Genomic DNA, 22090 nt, shown 5'->3' with positions numbered 1-22090 from the left:
AATGTTTTGGAAAATAATTAAAAATATTTAATGTAACTGAAAACAACCGAAGTATTAAATCCGATTCTCGAAAAAAAATCACTAGGGATTTTTTTTCAGAAAAATTTCTTCGAGTATGTATTTTATTAAAAGTTTTAATTAAGAATCGAACAAAAAAAATTAGGCAAGACTTTTTTTTTAGTATTTCAAAAATAGATTAAATCACTTTGACGGAATCAAAATAAGTCATTTTTGCAAGTATAAATGACGGGCATTGTAGCACAGATTCCTCATTAGCCAAAAAATTTAAGATTTAAAATATTTTCAGTTTTAAATATGCTAAAACAGATATCAATTTAACTTCTGAAACAAAAGTTTAATCGAAATCAGTTGAATATTTCTTCGAGAATAACCGATTTCAAAATTAAACTTCTTTTAAAATATCAAGTTTTATTTAACTATTTTTAACTATGTTTACAAAGTTTTTTAAGTTTTGCATTTGACCAAAAATACCAATAATAGTTTTTTTAACGTTAATTCTTCTGATTCTTTATTATTTTCAGTTCTTTCATTATTTTAAACATATATTCAGTTTCTCACATAACTTCCCTTTAATCATTTATTCTTTAGTTTAACAAAAAATCCTAAAATTTACCTGTTTGTGTATGCTAATAATCCCTTTACGTTCATCTCGAAGTCTCTAAAAAGATAAGAAGTATTTCAGTCAATTAAAAAATAAACTGTTGCTAAAATCGACAAATTAACAAATGCTGTACTTTCAACGTAAGAAGATGATTAACATTCGGAGAGTTAATTTCGACGAGAGACTGCTATTGTGCTGAAAAATTTTCCCTGGTATAAAGCGTTTTATTTGGTGCCAAATTTCCAGCCAGTTAATTTTAAAATAAATTTTCAAATACTAGGCATTATTTACCGTGTTTTTGAATTCTGAAAAAATGCTTTCATGTTCAACTCAAGAGCCGCGTTGTCTCAGGAGACTACCATATGAGGGGACCCAGGTTTGAATTTCAGCGATGACTACCAGATGCGAATCTTTCTCCCGGTTAGCACAACTACAGTTCTGACATAAAGTATCCATAATTAGTGCGATACATATTTACTTTGTATCTTTTATAAAGAAGACTTGTTCCCATAGAGGAAAAATCCGTTGTAGCCACTTATTTACTTTGCAGCTTTTACAAAAAAAACTTACTTTTGTATCGTTAAAAACCATTCAGACTAAGTGTTTCCGTCGTAGTTTTTACGGAATAAACTTACTCTTGTTTGATTTTAAAAAAAAAGAAACTTTGAGTTTACAGATTTGCTTCTAAATTTTACGGTTTCGCCCCAGCAATCCAGCTACCAGTTTCAAAGTGTTAATCTCACGGAAAAAATTTTTTAAAATTCTATAACTACTTAAATCTAAAAATTAATATGATACATATTTAGAGTCATCAATTCAAATATTGGATTAATTTAAATTAACAAACAAATGAATTTAATTTAACGAACAAATGAATTTATTTCAACAGTACAAACTTATAAAAGTTACACAAATGTCGACTTTTTTTGAAATTTCTTCTTCAATAAATTCTGAAAATTCAATTTAATTTCAGGTTATCTCTTTAGCTTTAATTGTCACAATATATTTAAATAAATAATCATAATCATCTTCGATCCACAAATTACAATGAAAACATATCATAAAACTTACTTTCAAAGCCTCCTTCAAAAGTTGTACCTAAAAAAAAGTATAACAGTTTAATTAATGATCAAATCCATTTTTCAAACAGTTATTTCTCCAGTAAACACATTGAAAGTAAACTATGAAATAGTATTTATTTCAATTAATAGATTGTAAGAAATAGAATGATTTGATTAATAACCAATTGCGCTTGAAAGAACCGATGATTTAATTTATGGCAATTATCCAAAAAGGGGACGGAATAAAATATGCCATTTAGGACAAAAAGGAGCAAAAGATTTAAAGTCCCTGTGGAGGCATTTCAAAGTAAATTATATTTTTTGTTTGCATTTCAGTTTCAATTGGAAAGTAAAACAATGCAAAATGAAAGTGAAGGTGGTATGCAAAAATAAAACTCATTTATCTAAAACTAATTCTTTGAACTGAAGTGAAATGCATGCTATTTTGAAAACGGTTCTTACGTAAAAAGAATTCTAATGATTTGCATACGAATAGACTTGAGTTTTCACGTTTCCTTAAAAAATTGAATAAAGGAAATAAAATACATTGTTCCTGTCTTTGATAGTGGAAAATGCGGATTATTTAAAATCGCGCCTGGTCTTTTGTAGTTTATAGATAGGGCATACAAATAGAAAAAATAATTGAAAACTTAGAACTCATTATGATACACAGATATCAATTAGCTATGCAATGATGAAAATGATAAAAACCAAGGAAAATTTATAAACTAAATGCTGATTTTTTTCAATCGAATAGGGAATAAAAACTGTGGATAATAAAATAAAATAAAAAAAGAGAGTGGATTTAAAAACATTATTATATTTATAAATATAATTATTAAAGTCAGGACAACATAAATAATGTTGAAAGAAAATGAAATTTTATTGTGGAATATAAAGGGATATTTCAAAATGGCAGAATGAATTTATTTATGTAACACATAATTATGATTTGTATAATGTATTATTGATAAAATCGTCATGAAAACTTTATCATCGCTTATGAGTGCAGGCTTAGTATACTAGCATTAAATAGGTTAGTATGCTAGCATTGGATAGGTTAGTATACTAGCATTATGTAGGTAGGTATGCTAGCAGTAGATAGATTAGTAAAGTAGCATTAGATAGGTTAGTATACTAGCATTAGATTAGGTTAGTATACTAGCATTTGATAAGTTAGTATACTAGCATTAGATCGGTTAGTATACTAGCATTAGATAGGTTGATACATTAGCATTAGATAGGTTAGTATACTAGAATTAAATAGGTTCGTACCTAATATGATGTTTAAATTGTTAACTGAGAAAAAAAACCGTTTATTGACTGCTTTCATCTAATACATTTAAGCAACCAGAATTTTATCGCACCAAATAGAACTATCTAATAAAGCCACTTCGTTTTTTTGCAGATACTACATATTACAACTCTAAGGGCTATTCTGTCAGTCTCATAACCGACAGAATAGGGGTTCGTATCCCAGCGTTGACACACCGATATTTTCTCCATTCTCCTCATGAAGAGTTTCCAGCGTTCTAGACTCCCCAATTTGTGAAGCTGGACTGTTAGAATACGATCCTCCCATTCGCTCATGGATAGCAGCTTCATAAGACGGCTTCATACAAAAAAGGCTAGCATTTTTACGCTAGTTGGAATTGGTTAAAAACCATATAGTTTTGTATTCATGGTTTTATTCATGGTTATAACCATACTTGTTATAAACGGTTACAAAACCATAAAGATAAAAAATGTTCTTCACTGTAAATTTTACGGTTAATTGAATGGGGAGACTACTGCGGTTATTTTACCGAACTTTTAAAATCAAAAGTCTAGCCATATAGTATCGGAGAATTAAATGTTTATTTTTTTCGTCGACCAGCAACAAAGATATAACAAATTTCATATCTTATCTACGCATCCTTAACTGAAAATCTCGTTTTCTAAGCCTTGGTCTCTTTAACTAAAATCCGCAAGATTTACTGTCGAACAGCGCCAAGAAGTTGGGTTCCAGTTTCTGTCCATGATCGATAGAGTTTTAGATGACAAAGAAAATGCTAATTATCCTTTAAAAGGAGATTTTTATAGTCCTTTAATGGATTTCTCAACTTCTCACACACTTGATTAATCTTTTCCAATATCGATATTCTTAAGTAAGCTGTTTTTAAAAGGTATTTAAGCTAGCTTGTTACGTAGCTAGCAGAAAAAAAATTCCAAACCAAATTTGAGAACAAAAATTCAATCTGCGAAATATACCGTTGACAGGAGTTTTAATTTAAATATAATGAAATAAGTTGAGTTAAATTTATGTCGCAGAAAAGTTATCAAATTTTTTTTTCAGCTGTTTCATAGTTTCTATCAACTACATATTTAGTAAACACTTAGTGAATTATGAGATTTAATCTCCTCATTTAAATATTAATTTAAACTTAAAATGAGATGCCATTAATTAGCGCTATTAGTTAAACTTATGATAACTACTTATCTGTTATTTGGAAATCAGGAAAAACTTACGACGCCAAATTGATCGCAGTGTTCAAAAATATTAAAAAGAGAGACACTTACTACTAAACTTGAACTTGTTAATAAAATACTTCAAAGAATTCAACTTTTGAAGGCTCTGTTTTATGTGTTTCCATGCGTTTCCTTTCATTAGTGTTGTTTCAATTCAATTAAATGATATAAAATTTAAAATCTACCAAGAACAAAAAAATAACCGGCTGACATGGATAATTTTCGCCAACCTTTAACAGGTACCAAGCTAATGATCAGGCATCTTAAAGCAAAATTATTTATGACTTTAATTAATAGTTGAAACAAAAATTCTGTTCAAACAAAGAAACCCACTAATACTAAAATATAATATAATTCCTACTGTTTTCCTTTGTAAATAATACTACAGTTTCGTCAAAAATTCTTAATAAAAGTAAATTTTCTACTTGAATAAATAAGTATCAATAAAAATCCATTTTTCTCTACATAAAATCAGATATAAATTCCCCAAATGCAAAGAATTAAACTATAATATAATTAATACATCAAAATTCTGATTTAATTAATGATTATAAACTCCGATACGGCAAATAAGATACGCTCAATAGTTGGTAAAGCTTTGCCTGCTACTAGAGTCTCGCGTGCAGGATAATTAATCTGCGATGATAATTATTGCATGATTAATTCAAACCCAAAATAATGAATGTCAGTCGGGTTCAAGAAACATGCTTGTCAAATGCGTGTTTGAATGAATAATATTTTCAGAAAATTTCCACGCAAATGGCAACAGCCAGAATCTCGTATAAAACGAGAAAATAAGATTTCGACGAGAAATTGAATTAATTTATACGAATCGCGGCAGATTCTTAATTCAATGTTCTGATCGAATTAAAACGCTTTCTTCGTTCGAGAACTAAGAACGACATATTCTGTGGGTTTATTTGCATATTCAAAACAGCGTGAAATCTTTTAAGAAAGGAACGTTTGTAGGTGAGTGGCTAAGCAAGAATTACATTTGAGACAATTTAAATTATTTTAATCTCGACGGATGTTGGGAATTAAGTATGGCTTTAATTCAATTCCTAGTTAAAGTTAATAGCCTGAAAATTCTATAATTAAAAATCCATTTTTTAAAAAAAAAAACAAAAATGAATTTTGTGAAGTAATTTATAAAGTTTCTAATCAAGTTGTATTTCAATTAATTATTTAATTTTACTGCAGTGTGTAAATTATTATTAAATTAAAATAATTATTTTCATAGCCTAGCGATAGATGTTGTGGTAGAATTTCTATCTATTTAGATGATGTAGTTAGATTTCTAAAACTTCTCTTTTTCTTCTAAAATAATTATTATATTGTAATTGTTTTTCTAAGTATAGATTAAAAAGGTTGTTATATGCTCTATGGTGAGTAAGAGAAATCTTAACGGTTAAAAATATGTAAACAGTATTTACCGAAAAAGTTTTTTCTTCTAAATAAATCCAAAATAAAAATCAGAAACCTTGAATAACTTTTGATCTAATGATCGGATCTTCACGTTCTAGGACTCATTCTTTATGGTTTGAGGGGATGACCTCAAATATGCTAATTTATTAGTGTAGACTATATTTTAAGTTATCAGATACAAAAATGTACTTTTTCTGAATAGACATACCTTGTTTTGACGGATTCGGGTTTCTGACCCCCAAAATATAGGGAATAGCCGCAATCTGAGAAATATGGTTACAATAGTTTAAACAGGAGAGCACTCCAAAGTTTGGAACCCTTAATGTTAATTTGACTTTTTACGTATTTCGTATTCGTTCGTAATTTTAAAATTCGCTTATTCAAACATAATTTCTCGCCAAAATTTTTTCCGTCATTTTAAAGAATACAATTTTACATAGCAAAATACAAACTTTAAGCAAAATCGGTCAAATAGTTCCTGAGAAATTGAATTTTAAACATCTGACTTTTTAATGATATTTAATTTCTTCAAATTTTATCCGATTTGCCATAAAATTTAACAGCGTGAATTTTAAAGATGTAGTCTCCAATGAAAGTTTTATTAAATAATCAATATTTTTATTAAATAATCAATAAAAACTGTATCATTTACTTTTTCGAGGGGACTGTCACGTATTACGCACCAGCAGGAAACATCTCAATCATTGTGAAAAGATAAAACTGTTAAGCATTCTATTTATTTAGCAGTTAATTTGTATATGGGATAATAATAGTTTGATTTACTTAATTCACCACTACTCAGCTCAAAAAAAAAACTAAATAGTTACACTTTGGACAAACATTGATTAGATATGTGAATAGGCTAACATTGTTTAAAGTAAAAGCAAAATAAGGCTGTCAAATTAACGATGCCTACATTTAAGCTACTACTTTTCATTTTTCCCGACCCTGATTTTTGTACGAATGCATGTATGACTCACCAGTCCCAAGAAGGTAAAATTAATCCTAAGTTAAAAAACTCAACATGAAAATTCTTATAATATTCTAAGTGATGTGGAACTTCTAGTTTAATGCAAAGGGAATTGAAAAAGTTCTAAATATGCTATGAATATTCTTGTGTTAAAGTAACTCCGGTTAAATGTGTCTTTCGTTCTATTTCCGCATAACATTTTTCACGATCAGAATTTCAACTTTTTTAGTAAATATTTTTCGGTATAAAAAGTACCTCTAATTATGCCGATTCAATTAGCTGCAATTTGAAAGATCTTTTGAATAAAATATCTGAAATAGTTTTACCCCTCATAATTGATTTGAAAATAAATTTACCAACTTTATTTTGAGAACTAAAATTCAAAACTTTGAATTTTATAAATGTACTGTTCACAACTCCGAAGATAGATCAATAATGGCTAACAGTGCCTTCTTAAACCGTGGGAAGTTTCCATCTCCACGAAGTGGAAAAAGGAGTTAGTTTGACTTAAAAATGTCTTTGAACACGAGTTTTTCTTTATAACCAAAAAAACTTCCCCTTTTGAGTTGGGTTTAAAAATAAAAGACTTCCGTAAGAACAGTACATCTTAATATTTGCTTCGAATTCGATACAAAAGTTTACAAACCCATAAAATAATTTGTAACACAAAACATATCTTGCTTAGTCTTGCATAATAATAACAAGAAGTATGAATTTTAAGTTTAAAACAAATTATGAAAAATGCATTCTTCCAAAATGTTTTAAGTTTGGCTTCTAATTTTGGATTTGGATTTCTGATATTAAATTTATGTTCCATAGTTTTTTTTATTTTTTATTTTAATGTTAAGCTGCTTAATATATGAAAAATATCCTCATTTCGTTTATTAAAAATGACAATGTAGACTTTCCCTTTTAATTTATTTTCAATAAAAAAAGCTTTTAATGTTTATAATTAAAGACTTTAGATTTGCAAGTAAATTTTATAAAAAAAAACATAAAACTTAATCTATTTAAATAGAGGAAATTGCTGCCAAAAAGTGGAAACTGTTGTCATGCGTGCAGGAATCAAAATGATAAAACTAAAAGAATTGAACACTTTCAAAGCTATAGTAATGATCAAAAATTCATGCTTCAAGAACATTACTTTAATTAAACTTTTAAAATCAAAGTTAAATAATCAAAAAAGAGCAACAGAGTCTCTTGAAAAATTTGTTATTTTAGTTACTTTTATGGCGTTTTTCATTTTATAAAAAATGCAATTGAACAAAATAATATCTTCCAAATTATCTTCCATACATAATATCTTCCATGAATTCCACACATTTTCAAAGCAAACGAATAATTTAAAATATTTCATTGTTTCATTAGAAGAATCGTCTGATCGATTGAAATTAAGAAAGTTCTACTCCTTCATTGTGATGGCATCTATTGTCCAATAAATAATTTATTCCGGGAGAAAACGAATTTTAAGGAAAAGCTCCCTTTTATCGACAAGATAAAATCGAATTAACTCGGAAATGGAATTCATTTTTCCTTCATTATTTACGCTTCTTGACTCCATTTGCGTGAATAAAGCTTCAACTACTTTCGAACAAATTTCCTTTCTCATTTAATTCACTTCCTTTTCTGATTGCTTATCAAACACTGAAATTCCTTGTTTTACGAATTTTAAAAAAAAAACTTTTAGCACTTTATAATAAGGGCTTAATATAACAGGAAACCAAATTAGTGCAAAAAAAATATTTAAATGCATCTCTCAAAAATGCATATTTAATTTTTAAATAAAAGATAAAAATGTAAGAGTGGAAAAGAGAATGAAATAAATTAATAAGTAAGAAGCACAATGCCATAAATTAGGATAAATATCGAAAACATTTATTCCGTCACTTATAAGTTTAAGTTAATTTAGCAAAGAAAATTTGACGTTTTAGTGACTCAATTTTATTACCCATTTAAAGCTTAATGTCATAGAAAATTATGGGCTTTTTTCTATGCATTAAGTAAGAAATGTATTTTTCTAGAGAAGAGCACAATAATATTTTCAACTCATTCTGAATACTGTAACACAGTGTGTTAAAACTATTTACGAATTGAAAAAAATTAAGGAATCAAAAATAATAAATGCTTTTATTTTTTTCAATTGATGGTTAAGATTAATTAAATTTTAAATTTGTAACACGTTTTTTTGAATTTACTTACTAATTAAGCGCATCAATTTACATTTAGATATGATAATTTCTTTTGAGAGAAATATGGCTACTTTAATATTTCAGCATTTTAATTTTCGATATTTAAATAAAATGCTGACTGTGGAAAATGCAAATTTTAATAATTTCCTGGCAGCTACAAGCAGAACTTATCATTATTTCACATATGAATTGAAATTATCTTAAAATTCTGATCACATCTTGATTCACTAGAGTGCTTATATTCATTTCCTCTGAAGCTTTGTTACTGGTTAAAATATCAAGTTTTAATCATCTCTTAAATGATGCAAATAAAAACGAGCTTTTGTAATATACTTCTATCAAAACCGAAGGCCAAATCAATTGTCTTTTGAAAGTGATGCAATCTATTTCAACTGTTCGAGGTCTGACAAAAAAAATCTCATTTTTATGACATTAAAAAAACGTTTTTTTTGTATTGTTTATTTCATTTATTATTCAAATATTTACTGCTTTAATCATGTATATTTTGACAATTATAATTAATTGTAAAATATGATTCTACATAATCTATACCTTTATTTTAGATATAATGTTAAGCTTTAGTACAATACATAATAATATCTGAAAATTATTGATCAAGTGCAATAAAAAGTTTCTAGATCAACTGGCATTATACGAACAACATTTTATCGAATATGTATTTCTATCATAGTAGCTCCATTTTGTAATATCTCTGGATCATCAAATAAACTTCATAATTATCATAATAATATTTTGTTATTCCCATTAACATGAGTTTATACATTATTTCCGCTCCCTTTAGCTAACGAGTCATCATTTTGAAGTTAATTTTCAATGAGTACATAAGGTAACTAAAGCGGAAACTCATCGTTTGTGCTCATTTGTCATGGCTAGTTATTCTAAACTTGCTCTATTTGCTTAATATCATAACTTTGAAGTTTTATTATGGTCTAAAGGGTCATTTGTGTTAGATTCCGTCCTAAATATGCATCAGAAGAGATATTCATTTTCAAGTACTGTACAACATTGACTAATAAAATATATATGTTAAGCCAATCTAAATATAATTAAAGTATCTACAATTAAAGTATCTATAAAAATGTTAACTTTTTTAAATATATATATACATATAATTATTATTAAAAGCATTTATTTATTGCTTAGTTTCAACTTAGAAACTGCTCTTTACAAATAAAATCGTGGCTCAGCTAGTGGTAGGATTGAATATTAAGTTTCAAAAGCACAAGAAACAGATTCGATTATGCTGCTCTAATATGAGCCATATTGCATAATAAATCAAGTCTGGTGGAAAAAAGGGGGAAATTAGAGATATCGTAAGGTTGTAGAATTTCCTAAAGTTAGAAAATTATTTGAGATAATCCATGATCGGATTTTTTACAGCAAAATATCGCATAAAAAATTTTCTTTATCATTTGTCGAAAAAATGATTTAATTTATAGTAGCTTGTATGAAAAAAGTATGTGATACTTTTTCTTTAGTTTGATAAAATTTAGATCAAAATAATTAGTTCATTAATGAAATGCAAGGAAAATTTCGATGTGTTTATATTAAAAAGGCAAATTCTTAAATTTAGTAAAGAAAACTGAAATGTATTATACGAAATGTATTTCAAAATTTAAAAGAATATCATTTGTTTATAATTTACATATTCTAAGAAAGATTATATCTTTCTTAAAGTAATTTTTATGTTTAAAATTTGTCTCACTGTTTAGAATAATTGAAATAAATTTCGCACAATGCAAATAAACATAATAAGTGCTTATGTTGGAATATTTTCTTACAGAACAATCCAATGGCATTAAAAATTTTCTTAGTTAAAAAAAGATGTGTTGTTGAAGTGTGATAGGATCTCGATTAACCATCAACCATCTCAATATCTCACTGTCTCTTTTTTATTATAATTAAATAATGCAACAAAAGCCGTAAATAAATATACATTTCTACGATTTACATAAGAGAAATTAATTTACAAAAATGATTATTGTAGTTTGAATGATATTAACTACAATAATCATTTTTGTAAATTAATTCAAAGTCAAAATATGATAAAGATTTCTTTTATTATTTGAGAGTGTAATAATAACACGCGAAAGAAAGCAAACTTTTCATTTTATGATGTGCTCTAATCTTGCAGTCTTTATTACCAAAAATTTAATATTGAAAATTATTTTTATCACAATAAACTTCAAAGAGATCAAAATATTTGGCTATGAAGGTTTTACAATAATAACAACAATATCGTAATAATGTTGAAATAAAATAATTTATCTCTGCAGTGTTGGGTTGTTTTAATCTTGAACGAGAAATCCTAACGAGCACTAATTTTAGTATTTATGAAAGCAACTTTAATCCTCAAAGCAATATTTCAAATGAAATATTTTTTTTCTGCTAAAGAAATTGAATTTATCGCAATAAATTTACCCACACTGAGAAATAAAGTACGGTTAAAACTACCAGATTGTGGTAAAATGTATAGTGTTTCTGGCTGTATGAGAACACCAAAACACCGTAATTTTTATCATTACGCTTTAGTAATCATTGTGGTAAACTTAACAATAACATGTAACTTTATACTATGTTATAAAACTTGGTAAATATGGTAGAATTTGGTTTTTTTATCGTAATACCTTTAAGCGTGGTGTAAAAACCATTTATTCAGTTAAATTTCTATTAACTTCGTACTTTTTTGTAAAATTAACAATAAAATATAGTTATATAATACTCAATAAATTTTGGTATTTGAGGCAAAATTTGGTGATTTTAACATCATTCCTGACATAGGAACCATTTATTCGGTTAAATTTACATTTCAGTTTTGTATTTTTTTACTCTATGTGTAGTAATAAGAACTACAATTTCAAAAACCGGAATTTCCGTCAAACAGTTAACATATAAACGGAAAAATTACGAAATGAGCGGTTAAAATACCATATACTATTTTGATTTCATTAGCAAAAATTGTCTTTGATTTTTTTTTTTTTTTTTACGAGAAATGTCATTACCAAACAAAACGGTAATTTTACCGCATTATATTTCCTCCGTATATGCATCGTAGTGCACTTATTCTTTTTTATATATCATAAAATATATCAAATTTAAATGCTGTTAAAAAAACTTTCACTTATATTCAAGTGATAGAAAAATACTTTAATTGTGATTTTTTAACATTTATAAGCCCTGAATTTTCCTGACTTCCGACATATAGTACTGATCATAGCAGATTTTTTGAACAAACTTTACATAATTTGTTTTGAACTACCATATCAATAATTATGTAGGAAGGAAAATGAAAGTTTAGGTTATTTTAAGAAGGCTCATTTGTTTTATATAATGCTTTTTATTTAATAATAGGTTATTTTTCTAAATATGGTCAAAATTACCAGAATATGGTAAAATTTACCGGACACACAAAAGAGCACGGTAATTTTTACTGAAGCACTTTGGTAATGATTTTGGTAAAATTAGCAACAACATATAGATTTATAACATGTGATAGACTTTGGTAAATATAGTACATATTTGTTAATTTTATTATGATTTCTTAGAGCATAGCATAAAAACCACTTATTCGATTAAATTTACTTTTCAGTTTTGTATTTTTTTTTACTAAATTTGTGGCGATAAGAACTTTAATTTTGAAAACCAGATCTTCAGTGAAACTGTTACTTTGGTTTTTACTACCAGAATTACGGTTTTTTTCCCTTACAAAAAGTGTCATTACCATACAGTATGGTAGTTTCACCTTAATTTTTCTTCCGTGAGATGAAACTTATGCTCATAACAGAGTTACATTCTTTAAATTCCTTCCAATTATCTAAAATCTCTTACCTCCTTTCTAAGGTTTATGTTTTCATGGTGTTTCTGTAGCACGTCTTGTAAATCAACGTGCAATTCTTTCCATTTATCTATTTCGCCCCAAATTCTGTGAGGGCTATTTCCAAACTTCTGCCTTAATTGCTGCAAAAGTAAAACTCATTATTTTTTCATACTGAACAATAAAAGTATTAAACTGGATTCTTAACTTAAATTCATGATTCTGAGCTAATTTGAAACGTTCAGAAGTACATTGTAAAACTTACGGTGTGTAATACTTATCCAAATTTGGTGTTGAAAATCTCAAAAAATTGAGTGAATTATTACTTTATTTCAAGTTAATACGGAATCGAGCATTCTTACACACTTCAAAAAGTGTAGTTGAATCTTAACACTAATCATTAATGAAACTTATACCAATCTGCAGATAGTTGGTAACGATGCCATTTGTGGAGCTCTGTAAATTTGACGAATAATTATATAAACTATTTAACTGAATTCTAATGTAAAATGTTGGTATGGAAAATTTTTAACATGTAATAAATTCTTTATGACCATTATTAAAAGTTAAAGGCTAATAGTTGTGCAATTTCAAGATAGTAACAATATAACGGTCAAAATTGCGGTTTGTATACATGAAGTTGGGAAGCTATGTTAGTTTTTTTTTTGTCGCATTGAATTGAAAAAATGGTCATAGCCTAATTAATACCTAATAAGTTTCGGACCTCTGTTCTAATTTATCAAACATATTGATTGTGGTCGACTATTTGGGAAGTAATTTCAATGTTCTAGTCGGATTAATTTCTCAAAAATCACTGTTAGAAAATGCATGTATGTTTTCAATTGTATATTAAAGATATTTTTGTTCTCACATGGTATGCATAAATCTGTCATATGCATAAATCTGTTCATATGGTATGCTTAACATAATTTTATGGCATTTAACTTCAATTCGCTTTGGATTTGTTCGATTTCATGCCAATACACTGTCTGTACTGCGTGTATATTTGATTAACAAACTAAGTTTACTTTAAGAATAATTGGTTATCTATCTTAAATTTATAGTTCTTGTATTTTACTGAATCGTAAAAGTAACTTTACTGATACTTATGTGTATCATATCTAACTATAATTATAAATAAAAACATTCAAGGTGTCTCACTACACCAGGAAGTATCCTTGGTTTTGGTGTAACGGAATACTCAGTGAACCACCAGTTTGGTGTAAAATAGTTGCCACTCTTTTTGGTGTTCAGATAAACGAGAACTTTTTACAGTGTATTTGCTGGGTATTAAACAACTTTTTCAAAACACGCTTTACAGCATAAATTTATACAAAAATTTTAATAAAAGATAAACCCTACGGTATACAGGATGCAAATTTTAAAAATATTTAAAAAAAATCTAATAATTTATTTTTTTTCCAGAAAATCAAGACAAATAAGTTAATAAATGAAAATATCCTGTAAGCAAATGCTGAATGAAACAAGGAAAAGATATTTTGCTACAATATGCCAGAGCAAAATAAGCGATTGCATTAAAATTTTGTAATTTGCCACTTAAAATTACATTCTTTAAAATTATGCAAAAACTTGTACACCTTACAATTCAAAAATTTTCGACTCTCATCAAATAAAATAGTAAAAAATATTATTAATTATAAGTTATCTTTTGCATGGAATTATCTTTACATAAAAGAATTTTATTACAGTAAGCAAAAATATTTCGATTCGCTCAAAAAGTGCTTGAGATATGACGCAATGATCATGAATGAGCATTAATGTGTTCTAACTTCGATCTGTCCCCTAAGTCCCTATTAGAACCATATTCCCCAGATAGCGGATACCCTGCATTTTGACGGAATCACATCCGTCAAAAAGGTATGTTAATTCAAAGAAAGAACGTTAGTGTGTCTGATTTTGTAAATTAAAATATCGTCTGCACAAATTAAATAGCACTAATATTGAGTCTTAGTCGTGAAATTGTGATCATTAGATCAAAAGTTATCCAAGGTGTTCAGTTTTCTCTTCTTTTTTATTTTTTTGCTTGCTGTACATTTATGGTCAGATTGTGGCTACCCTTCCTTCATATTTTGAGGGTGAAAAACCTCAAATATGTCGAAAGAATATATTTATTTAACTCTTTTGTGTCTGATTTAGTAACTTAAAATATCGTTTGCGCTAATTAATTGACATATTTAAAGATAAACCCACGAACCATTAAGACAGAGACTTAGTACGTGAAAATTCGATCATTAAATCCAAAGTCATTAAGGGTGTTTACTTTGTTATTTTTCCTTTCTGCTCAATCGAAAAGATAATGAGAAAAACAGAGATTGCAAAGTTTCCACAGTAAAGTTCTTAAATTGAAATCTTACTTCTCTCGTGGAAAAAGTATTCTATTTTAAATTCACGGCAAATAAAATGTACTTAACCTCTACTAAAAGGAATAATGTCAGCATAAATGTCAAAACTATTTTTATCTCTTCAATCCCCCCAGGATAATAAGTAAATGAAAGAGGAAACTATGCACAGTAAACTAGAATACCACAGGGATGTTAAGAACTATCTATGACATAAAATATATCTCACCAATAAATACATGTCCTAATTATCAACATCGCAGACGGCTTGATTAAAATCAGCCGAGCAAGACCTGGCCATGTCTTCATTTATATTAACTAAAGAATATGGCTAGATTTGCCCATTCATCCGATGTACCTTTCATCTTACCTTATCGAATATATATTTTCTTTCTTGGGAATGGCAACAACCATTAGGTTGGGGGAAATAACGATAGTCTTCATCATTATTTGTCAGTGTTTATAAAAGATTTTAAAATATGTTTGATTCACTTTTAATTTTCATCAGGAAACCAAATTGGTTTTTAAATATTTTTCATCATGCTTTTCTCACTGGTGACTCAACAGATTTCGATGGCGATTTTTTCTTGCTTAAATATTGATTTGAGAAATTGAATGTGAATACTCTTCTTGCTTCATTTTTGAAAAGGATTCTACAATTATATATTAAAAGCAGTCGCTACTGAACATTGTGTGCTTCGAACATCACGTCTATGATTCTGAAAATAAGCTTTACTATCAGTTCATTCTTGATTTTATGTTTTACTATAATAGTTTTCTGCCATTGTTATGTCATTCTATAATTGTCATGATATTAAATTGTTGCAAAAGTATTAAATTGTTGTAATGGTATTAAATTATTGCAATATTATTTCCTGATTGTAATATGCCATTATTGTAATTATATTCCCTGATTGTACAGATCTTAAAGTTCATGTAATGACATTACCTAATTCAAAAAATTCGTTGATTGTGAAAATATTTAATTATTGTAAGGATATTCCATGCAGTAAATTCTGTGATATTCCCTCGGTGTTATATGCCATAGTTGTAAATGATATTTTATTATTATGATAATAAATTATTATAATAATAATCCTTAATTTTAATATCACATTATTATAGTTGTATCAAACTGTTGTAATGATGATCCATAATTATAATGATGTTGAACAATTGTAATGATATTCCATAATTATAATTATTATAAATTATTCAATGAATTTTCATAATTATAGTGATATTGCAATTGTATTTTCATAAATTAAGGGCTATTAAGTTGTTGTAATGATTTTCCCTAATTGTAATATTCCATTATTGTAATATTTTCTAATTGTAATAATATTCTGAAATGTTAGTTCAAGATAAAATATGTAAAAAAAATTAATGATTCGGAGATAGTAAGTGAAATCCAAATTTATGAACACTTCAAAGCGAGGCACTCAAAAACACAGCCACAAATGGCAAGATCCTGATTTATAACACATGTCACGTTCAGCATCCCGATTTCATCTCCATTTCAGTTCATCGCTTACATTATAACAAGATACATTTGTCTAAAACTCAGAAAAAAGTTCTATCATAAATTTAAGAAGTTACTTTTCACAGTTCATCATAAATTTAGTGAATCATCATTATATTTAAAATTATGATTTATCACTTGTCATCAAACAAGTGTTTTACCAACATTTAGTTAACCGCTTGAGAATTCAACAGATTACTTATCATTTCGATGAATAATTTGATATATTAATTTAACAACCAAAAAGATACGCCGAATCAGATTAGGTTTTTCTTCAAAGATACAATCACCTTGAAGAATGTTGAATGTGTGGTTGATTAAGTCATGAAAAATTAGGTTCTTTGCTGATTAAAATGTTGGGAGAATTTTTTAACAACGAATGACAATGTGATAACGAGTGAGTTATTACTTTTAGTTTTGCTTTACAAAATTTCACTTTATGTTAATTCTACATAACAAGATTTATAAAAGGTCATAGTGAAAGGTAGCGCGTATTTTCTAGATACGCTGTTATGAAATATGAGTAATTGTAAGTGCTTAAATATTAGAATAGTACCGAAATAAGTCAAAAATAAAAACTGCTTTTTTTTTACTTGGAAAAAGGAAATATAATGACAACAACAATCTATAATGACCTAAGAGTTATTGAATTGATCTCGGAATAAAATTAAATTTCTGATATTGGCATTTGCTATAAGAAATAAGTGCAGAAAAGTAATAATTTAATAAAAAATGTAATTGAAAACTAAATGCAGAAGGATAAAAAAAATTTAATGCAGAGTTAAAGTAAGATTCTGTATGTTTAAAGAAATCCAGGCGACGACTTAAAGTCGATTAAGAGCAGTCGGAGGAATTTTTTGCTCGCTCTCATGATCAGAAAGATAAAACAAATACAAAAAAAAAAATACATAAGCCCATCTTTTCCGTATCCAATGCCTAATGGAAGGTACAGTTACAAGAGCGTATAAGTTACAAGATGATCTGAACTTTTTAAATATAAAAGATATTTTTTATTCTATTTGGTCATTTCTATCCACTTATTTCAACAAAAAAAAATCTGAGGAAAAATAACGAAGGAAAATAATGATAAAAGAAAATAAATGATGAAGGAAAATAAAATAATGATCAAAAAATAATGATAAAACTTCTCAAAAAGATACACAAAACCAAGAGAAGTATATAAATAAGCAATTTAAATGCAATAACTTTTGAGTTTTATTCGTATGTTCTATCATTGTGCATTTGGTTTTGTTTTTTGGATAAAAGTTTTATTTTGATATATCTTATTCTCGTATTCCGATTTATTTAAAATGATTTCGTCACATAGGTTACTTAAATGAAGCTTTACCTTTTCTAGTGAATCCACATCGAATCCGGCCTCTTCGAGTTCACTTTGTATTCTAACCCTGTCGGATAATTTAGCACATTGATCCAGAAGAGTGTTTAAAAATATGAGTGTCACCGTCTGAAAAAAGAAACATTATTTACCTCAAACCGGCAGAATTCATGGCCAGAACATTAAAAAAAAATTTCTGGATTCCGAATAAGTTCTTAAAATAAAAAAGAAAAGAAAAAAAGAACGAAAAAAACGAGCAATAGGAAAGAAAATAGTTCAATTTTTCGCTCATGAAGTTATCAGGTAATCCAAGACAATATTTTAAATGGGCTAAAATAAAAGTTGTTTTTTTTGTTTTAATGCTCCAATCTCACTTTTAAAGTTTTATAAGTCTTGTTTTTTTACCAAATACTTTCAAATTTTAGAATTTGCCATTTTAAATTACATAATTTAAAATTACGTAAAAAGTTATAACTCATACAATTAAAAAATAATTTTGATAATTTTTAAAATACTGAAAATAATGTATATTAATATTATTGTATAGAAAAGAAAATTCTAGTACCGTAAATTAGCGAACCTTTGTCAAGTTATTTGATTGAAATTCTCTATGATTACAGTCTAATAAAGCCCTCACTGCTATAAAAATGTGCATATTTACCCACAAAATACTTAAAGAAATCAAATAAACATTTTCAAAATCACTGCTATTAAAAATAACTAAGTTTCAAATTTTTTCTCCAAATATAATCAGTACAAATTTTGTTTGATGTAGCAGTGCTGTTTTTAAAAGATCTAATCACAATCTTTCTGATTATGCAGAGTGACTCAGTTCTATTTACGTAATAGTAGTAACAAATATTTTATTTTCAGAGTCTATTTTTATATCTTACAGAAATAGAGGAAAACTAATTTAAGTTAAACTAGTGATGTATAGTTATAAAAAATATTATTAGAAAATATGCTGTATTTAATTTATTTATTTTGAATTGAATATGCATTTTATAATTCCTGAAATAAATTAAATGTACATGAATGAAAAGATGCTTGGGGTTATTCTTGATTCATCGTATCTATCCCTTCCTGTTTTGAATAGCAGTTATGAAAGAGAAGAACGTGTCAAAAATAAGAAATCCAAAGAAAAAAAATATTATTCGTATTCACAATTACTTATTGAATTTCGCCGATTCTTTAGAATTGTGTAAATTTCATATTCACACCATCGCCGGGTTGGAAGGGCAATGATAGACGAATGAAAAATAAATAAAAATGAAGGGAAACCTCCTGCCCCGATTTCATAAATAGTCTTGAACAATGAGAATTTCCATTTAATAACGGAAAATATAGAAGGAAAACTTCCATTTCCCACTATGCAGCTTGCATATCAATCACCCGTAGAGAAATCAACCGACCGTAACCTGCGCCATCTATTGGGGATGAAGGGCATTGGGAAAGCAATTCCAACTTCAAAATGAGTTGGCGCTCTATCTAATGATAGATCTATCACTACACATTTACAGCAGACGAAACAGATGATATTTTATATGATCAAACTCAACGAAAATGCTTTCTGAAAGAATGGAATAATTTCAGAGAGGGGGTTTTGGGAAAGTAACTCTTTCTAATCTTTGACATAAAGAAAGCGATGAAGAAGATACAGCATTATTTATAAGGGCTGGATAAAAATAAAATGTTCTCTAAACAAGTTTTTGGTTATTCTATTCATTAAAACCATGACAAAAAATAGACAGTTGTATTTTGAAAAGACTTTCGTTTTAAATTCTTCAATTTATACTTTTTTGAGTAAAAAGGTTCCGTGTTAAACCTAACAATATTGTTGTTAGTTCTTATAACGAATATTAAAAATAAATCATTTGTATGATAGATTCATATCTACTGAAATAATTTCCTTACCTCTAAACCTGAAGAGTTGGCGAGATTGCTATTCAAGACAGAAACTAAAAATTTGAAACGCACTGATTCTCCAAACAAAATCCTGACTGTCGTCATAGCTTCAAGAACGCGATTACTGCCAATTTCTGGTGCTCGGCATACAGCGGTTAATATCTGGGAAAAAAGATAAATATAAATAAATTTAATAAACAAATAAAATTTTAAAACTCTACTTATCTAGGTTACTTTAAGCCAAACCGGTTCTAGATATTCGAGTAATGTGATAAATATTCAAATTAATGCATAATATATTGTTTCAAATTAATACAGATAATTAATTCAAATAATTACTATGAAATAATAATCTACAGAGATTGCTCAGAATCTATTCACATGAATATGCGGAATGCTACGTCTAACTTTAAGTGCAAACTCTATTGATAAACGTTATTTCTTCGGGGGAGCAAAAACTATGTTTGTACTTGTAATCATCACCAATAATTTTTGTCACTTTAGGGCAAATTTGGGTTTTAGACTTTAAATTATTTTAAAAAGTTCTTAAAAAATTTATTTCTAACAATGTAAATAGTTTTTACAAAAAATAACTGTTTACAATAATTAGTTACTATAATTTGAATGTAACTCCATTAAAAATTGCAGTTCCAAATTGCTTGTCGTATTTTTTTCTAAAAACGATATGCATTATTAGAACTTGAATGACAATCTTTAAAAAATTTTGCTATTAAAATAACAATTAAAAAATCAAATTTAAAGAGTAACTTAACTATATTAAAAAATTGAAATAACTGAATATTAGTAATCATCTGCCAAAAAATTATCATCACGTGATTGTAATGAGAATAAGGTTAAATAGAAGTTAATTTCCATGAGGAATTTTGAGGTCAATAGGAGAACAAAAAATTTTTTAATATGTTTTTAAAATCATTTTCAAGTTGAAAACAAAAGTATAATTTTTTAATTATAGTCATTATTTTTGTGCTGTCGATCAGTTAAAATCACGAAGAATAAATAAAATAAGAAAATGTCATTTGTATTTTTTTTCCAACATTTTAAGACGACATGCAAAGTTCTATTAATGCAGTAATAATGAAAATAGGAAATCAAAACAATAACTATATTATATTAATCATCAAAGAGACTTCGAGAAGGGGGTTTGAATTATTAGAAGTGCCAATAAGAAACATCTAATAAAAATAACCACTGGAAAAAAGTATGGTCAAAATTTACCCTGTTTCTGGCAGTATGAGAGCATCAGAAAGCACAGTGACAATCGTTGAAGTGCTTTGGTAATGATTTTGGTAAAATTATAACAAAATATTGTTTCATAATCTGAGTTAAAATTTAGTAATTTTATCCTAATACCTAAGAGCATGGCCTTAAAACGATTTTACAGTTCAGGTTTATATTTATTACAGAAGTGTTATTTAAAACCATAGTTTCGAAAACTAAACTTTCTGCTGTACCGTTGCCATATGAGCGAAAAATTACGAAATGAATAATTAAAATACTGTGTATTTTGATTTTATTACCAAAAATAGGGCTTTTTTACCAGGAATATGTACACCGAGCATCACGGTAATTTTACCAGAATTTATTTTCCCTGTGCATAAGATAATGGAATTAAAAATGGAACCAGTTATAACGGTAAAAATAATTAAGATAAAGTTCTTATTATATGGATAGTATAACCCTTTCAATGGAAATGCCAGCTTTAAAAACCCTTTTCAAAAAGGAAGTCAAAAATAGCATACAATACACACAAAGTCGCAAATTAGTGTTTAAGAGCTAAAACTCATATTGTAATATAACATAGCACTATTGTGGCAGGTGAGACTGAAAACAACAAACCTGTTTGATTGCCAGGACAAACAGCAAGGAACCAGGCCAGGAGACAGCAAGGATTGCCAGGAAACAGCAAGGATTGCCAGGACAAACAGCAACATCGACACCCGACACATCGAAACACATCCAAGTTTCAATGGGCAATGAAACTGATTTTATTTTTTTATTTTTTAATTTAACGAGCTTCAATCAAAACTATTCAACACATTCCGACTGCGCTTTTAATTTTTAATATTAATTTGTGATTCCCAACGTGCAAGTTTTTTTTTTTCATTTTTGACAAGGAATGGATAACGTATAGTAAGGGTGGTGAGTGTAGAGCAACCCTTTATGTTCTTTTAATGGACATAGCCATCAAAAACTACAAAGAATAGATTCCTTTTATCTCATGTCACTCATAAAATTGCATACATTCTAAAACATTTCGCAGCAGAAACCGATTTGGTATCTCCCATACGTAAAATTCAGTTTGTTTAATTAAACAAAATAGATTATCGGAAACTTCA

General features: G+C 27.7%; 1 protein-coding gene across 1 annotated transcript in view; it reads right to left on the bottom strand.

The window, feature by feature from the left end:
- LOC107449023 (formin-like protein 1) overlaps nucleotides 1–22090 on the bottom strand; it is a 117305-nt gene that overhangs the window by 9787 nt on the left and 85428 nt on the right. The window contains exons 7-11 of the mRNA XM_016064418.3: nucleotides 19743–19895; nucleotides 17841–17957; nucleotides 12625–12753; nucleotides 1694–1720; nucleotides 635–679 (exon numbers count right to left, since the gene is read on the bottom strand). Of these exons, the coding sequence (XP_015919904.1) occupies nucleotides 635–679; nucleotides 1694–1720; nucleotides 12625–12753; nucleotides 17841–17957; nucleotides 19743–19895 (471 nt within the window). The remainder of the gene's footprint in view (nucleotides 1–634; nucleotides 680–1693; nucleotides 1721–12624; nucleotides 12754–17840; nucleotides 17958–19742; nucleotides 19896–22090) is intronic.

Source organism: Parasteatoda tepidariorum, chromosome 4 (genome assembly GCF_043381705.1).
Source record: "Parasteatoda tepidariorum isolate YZ-2023 chromosome 4, CAS_Ptep_4.0, whole genome shotgun sequence".
NCBI lineage: Eukaryota > Metazoa > Arthropoda > Arachnida > Araneae > Theridiidae > Parasteatoda > Parasteatoda tepidariorum.
The sequence above is the reverse complement of the archived record's forward strand: the minus strand, read 5'-3'. Positions and strand labels throughout refer to the sequence as shown.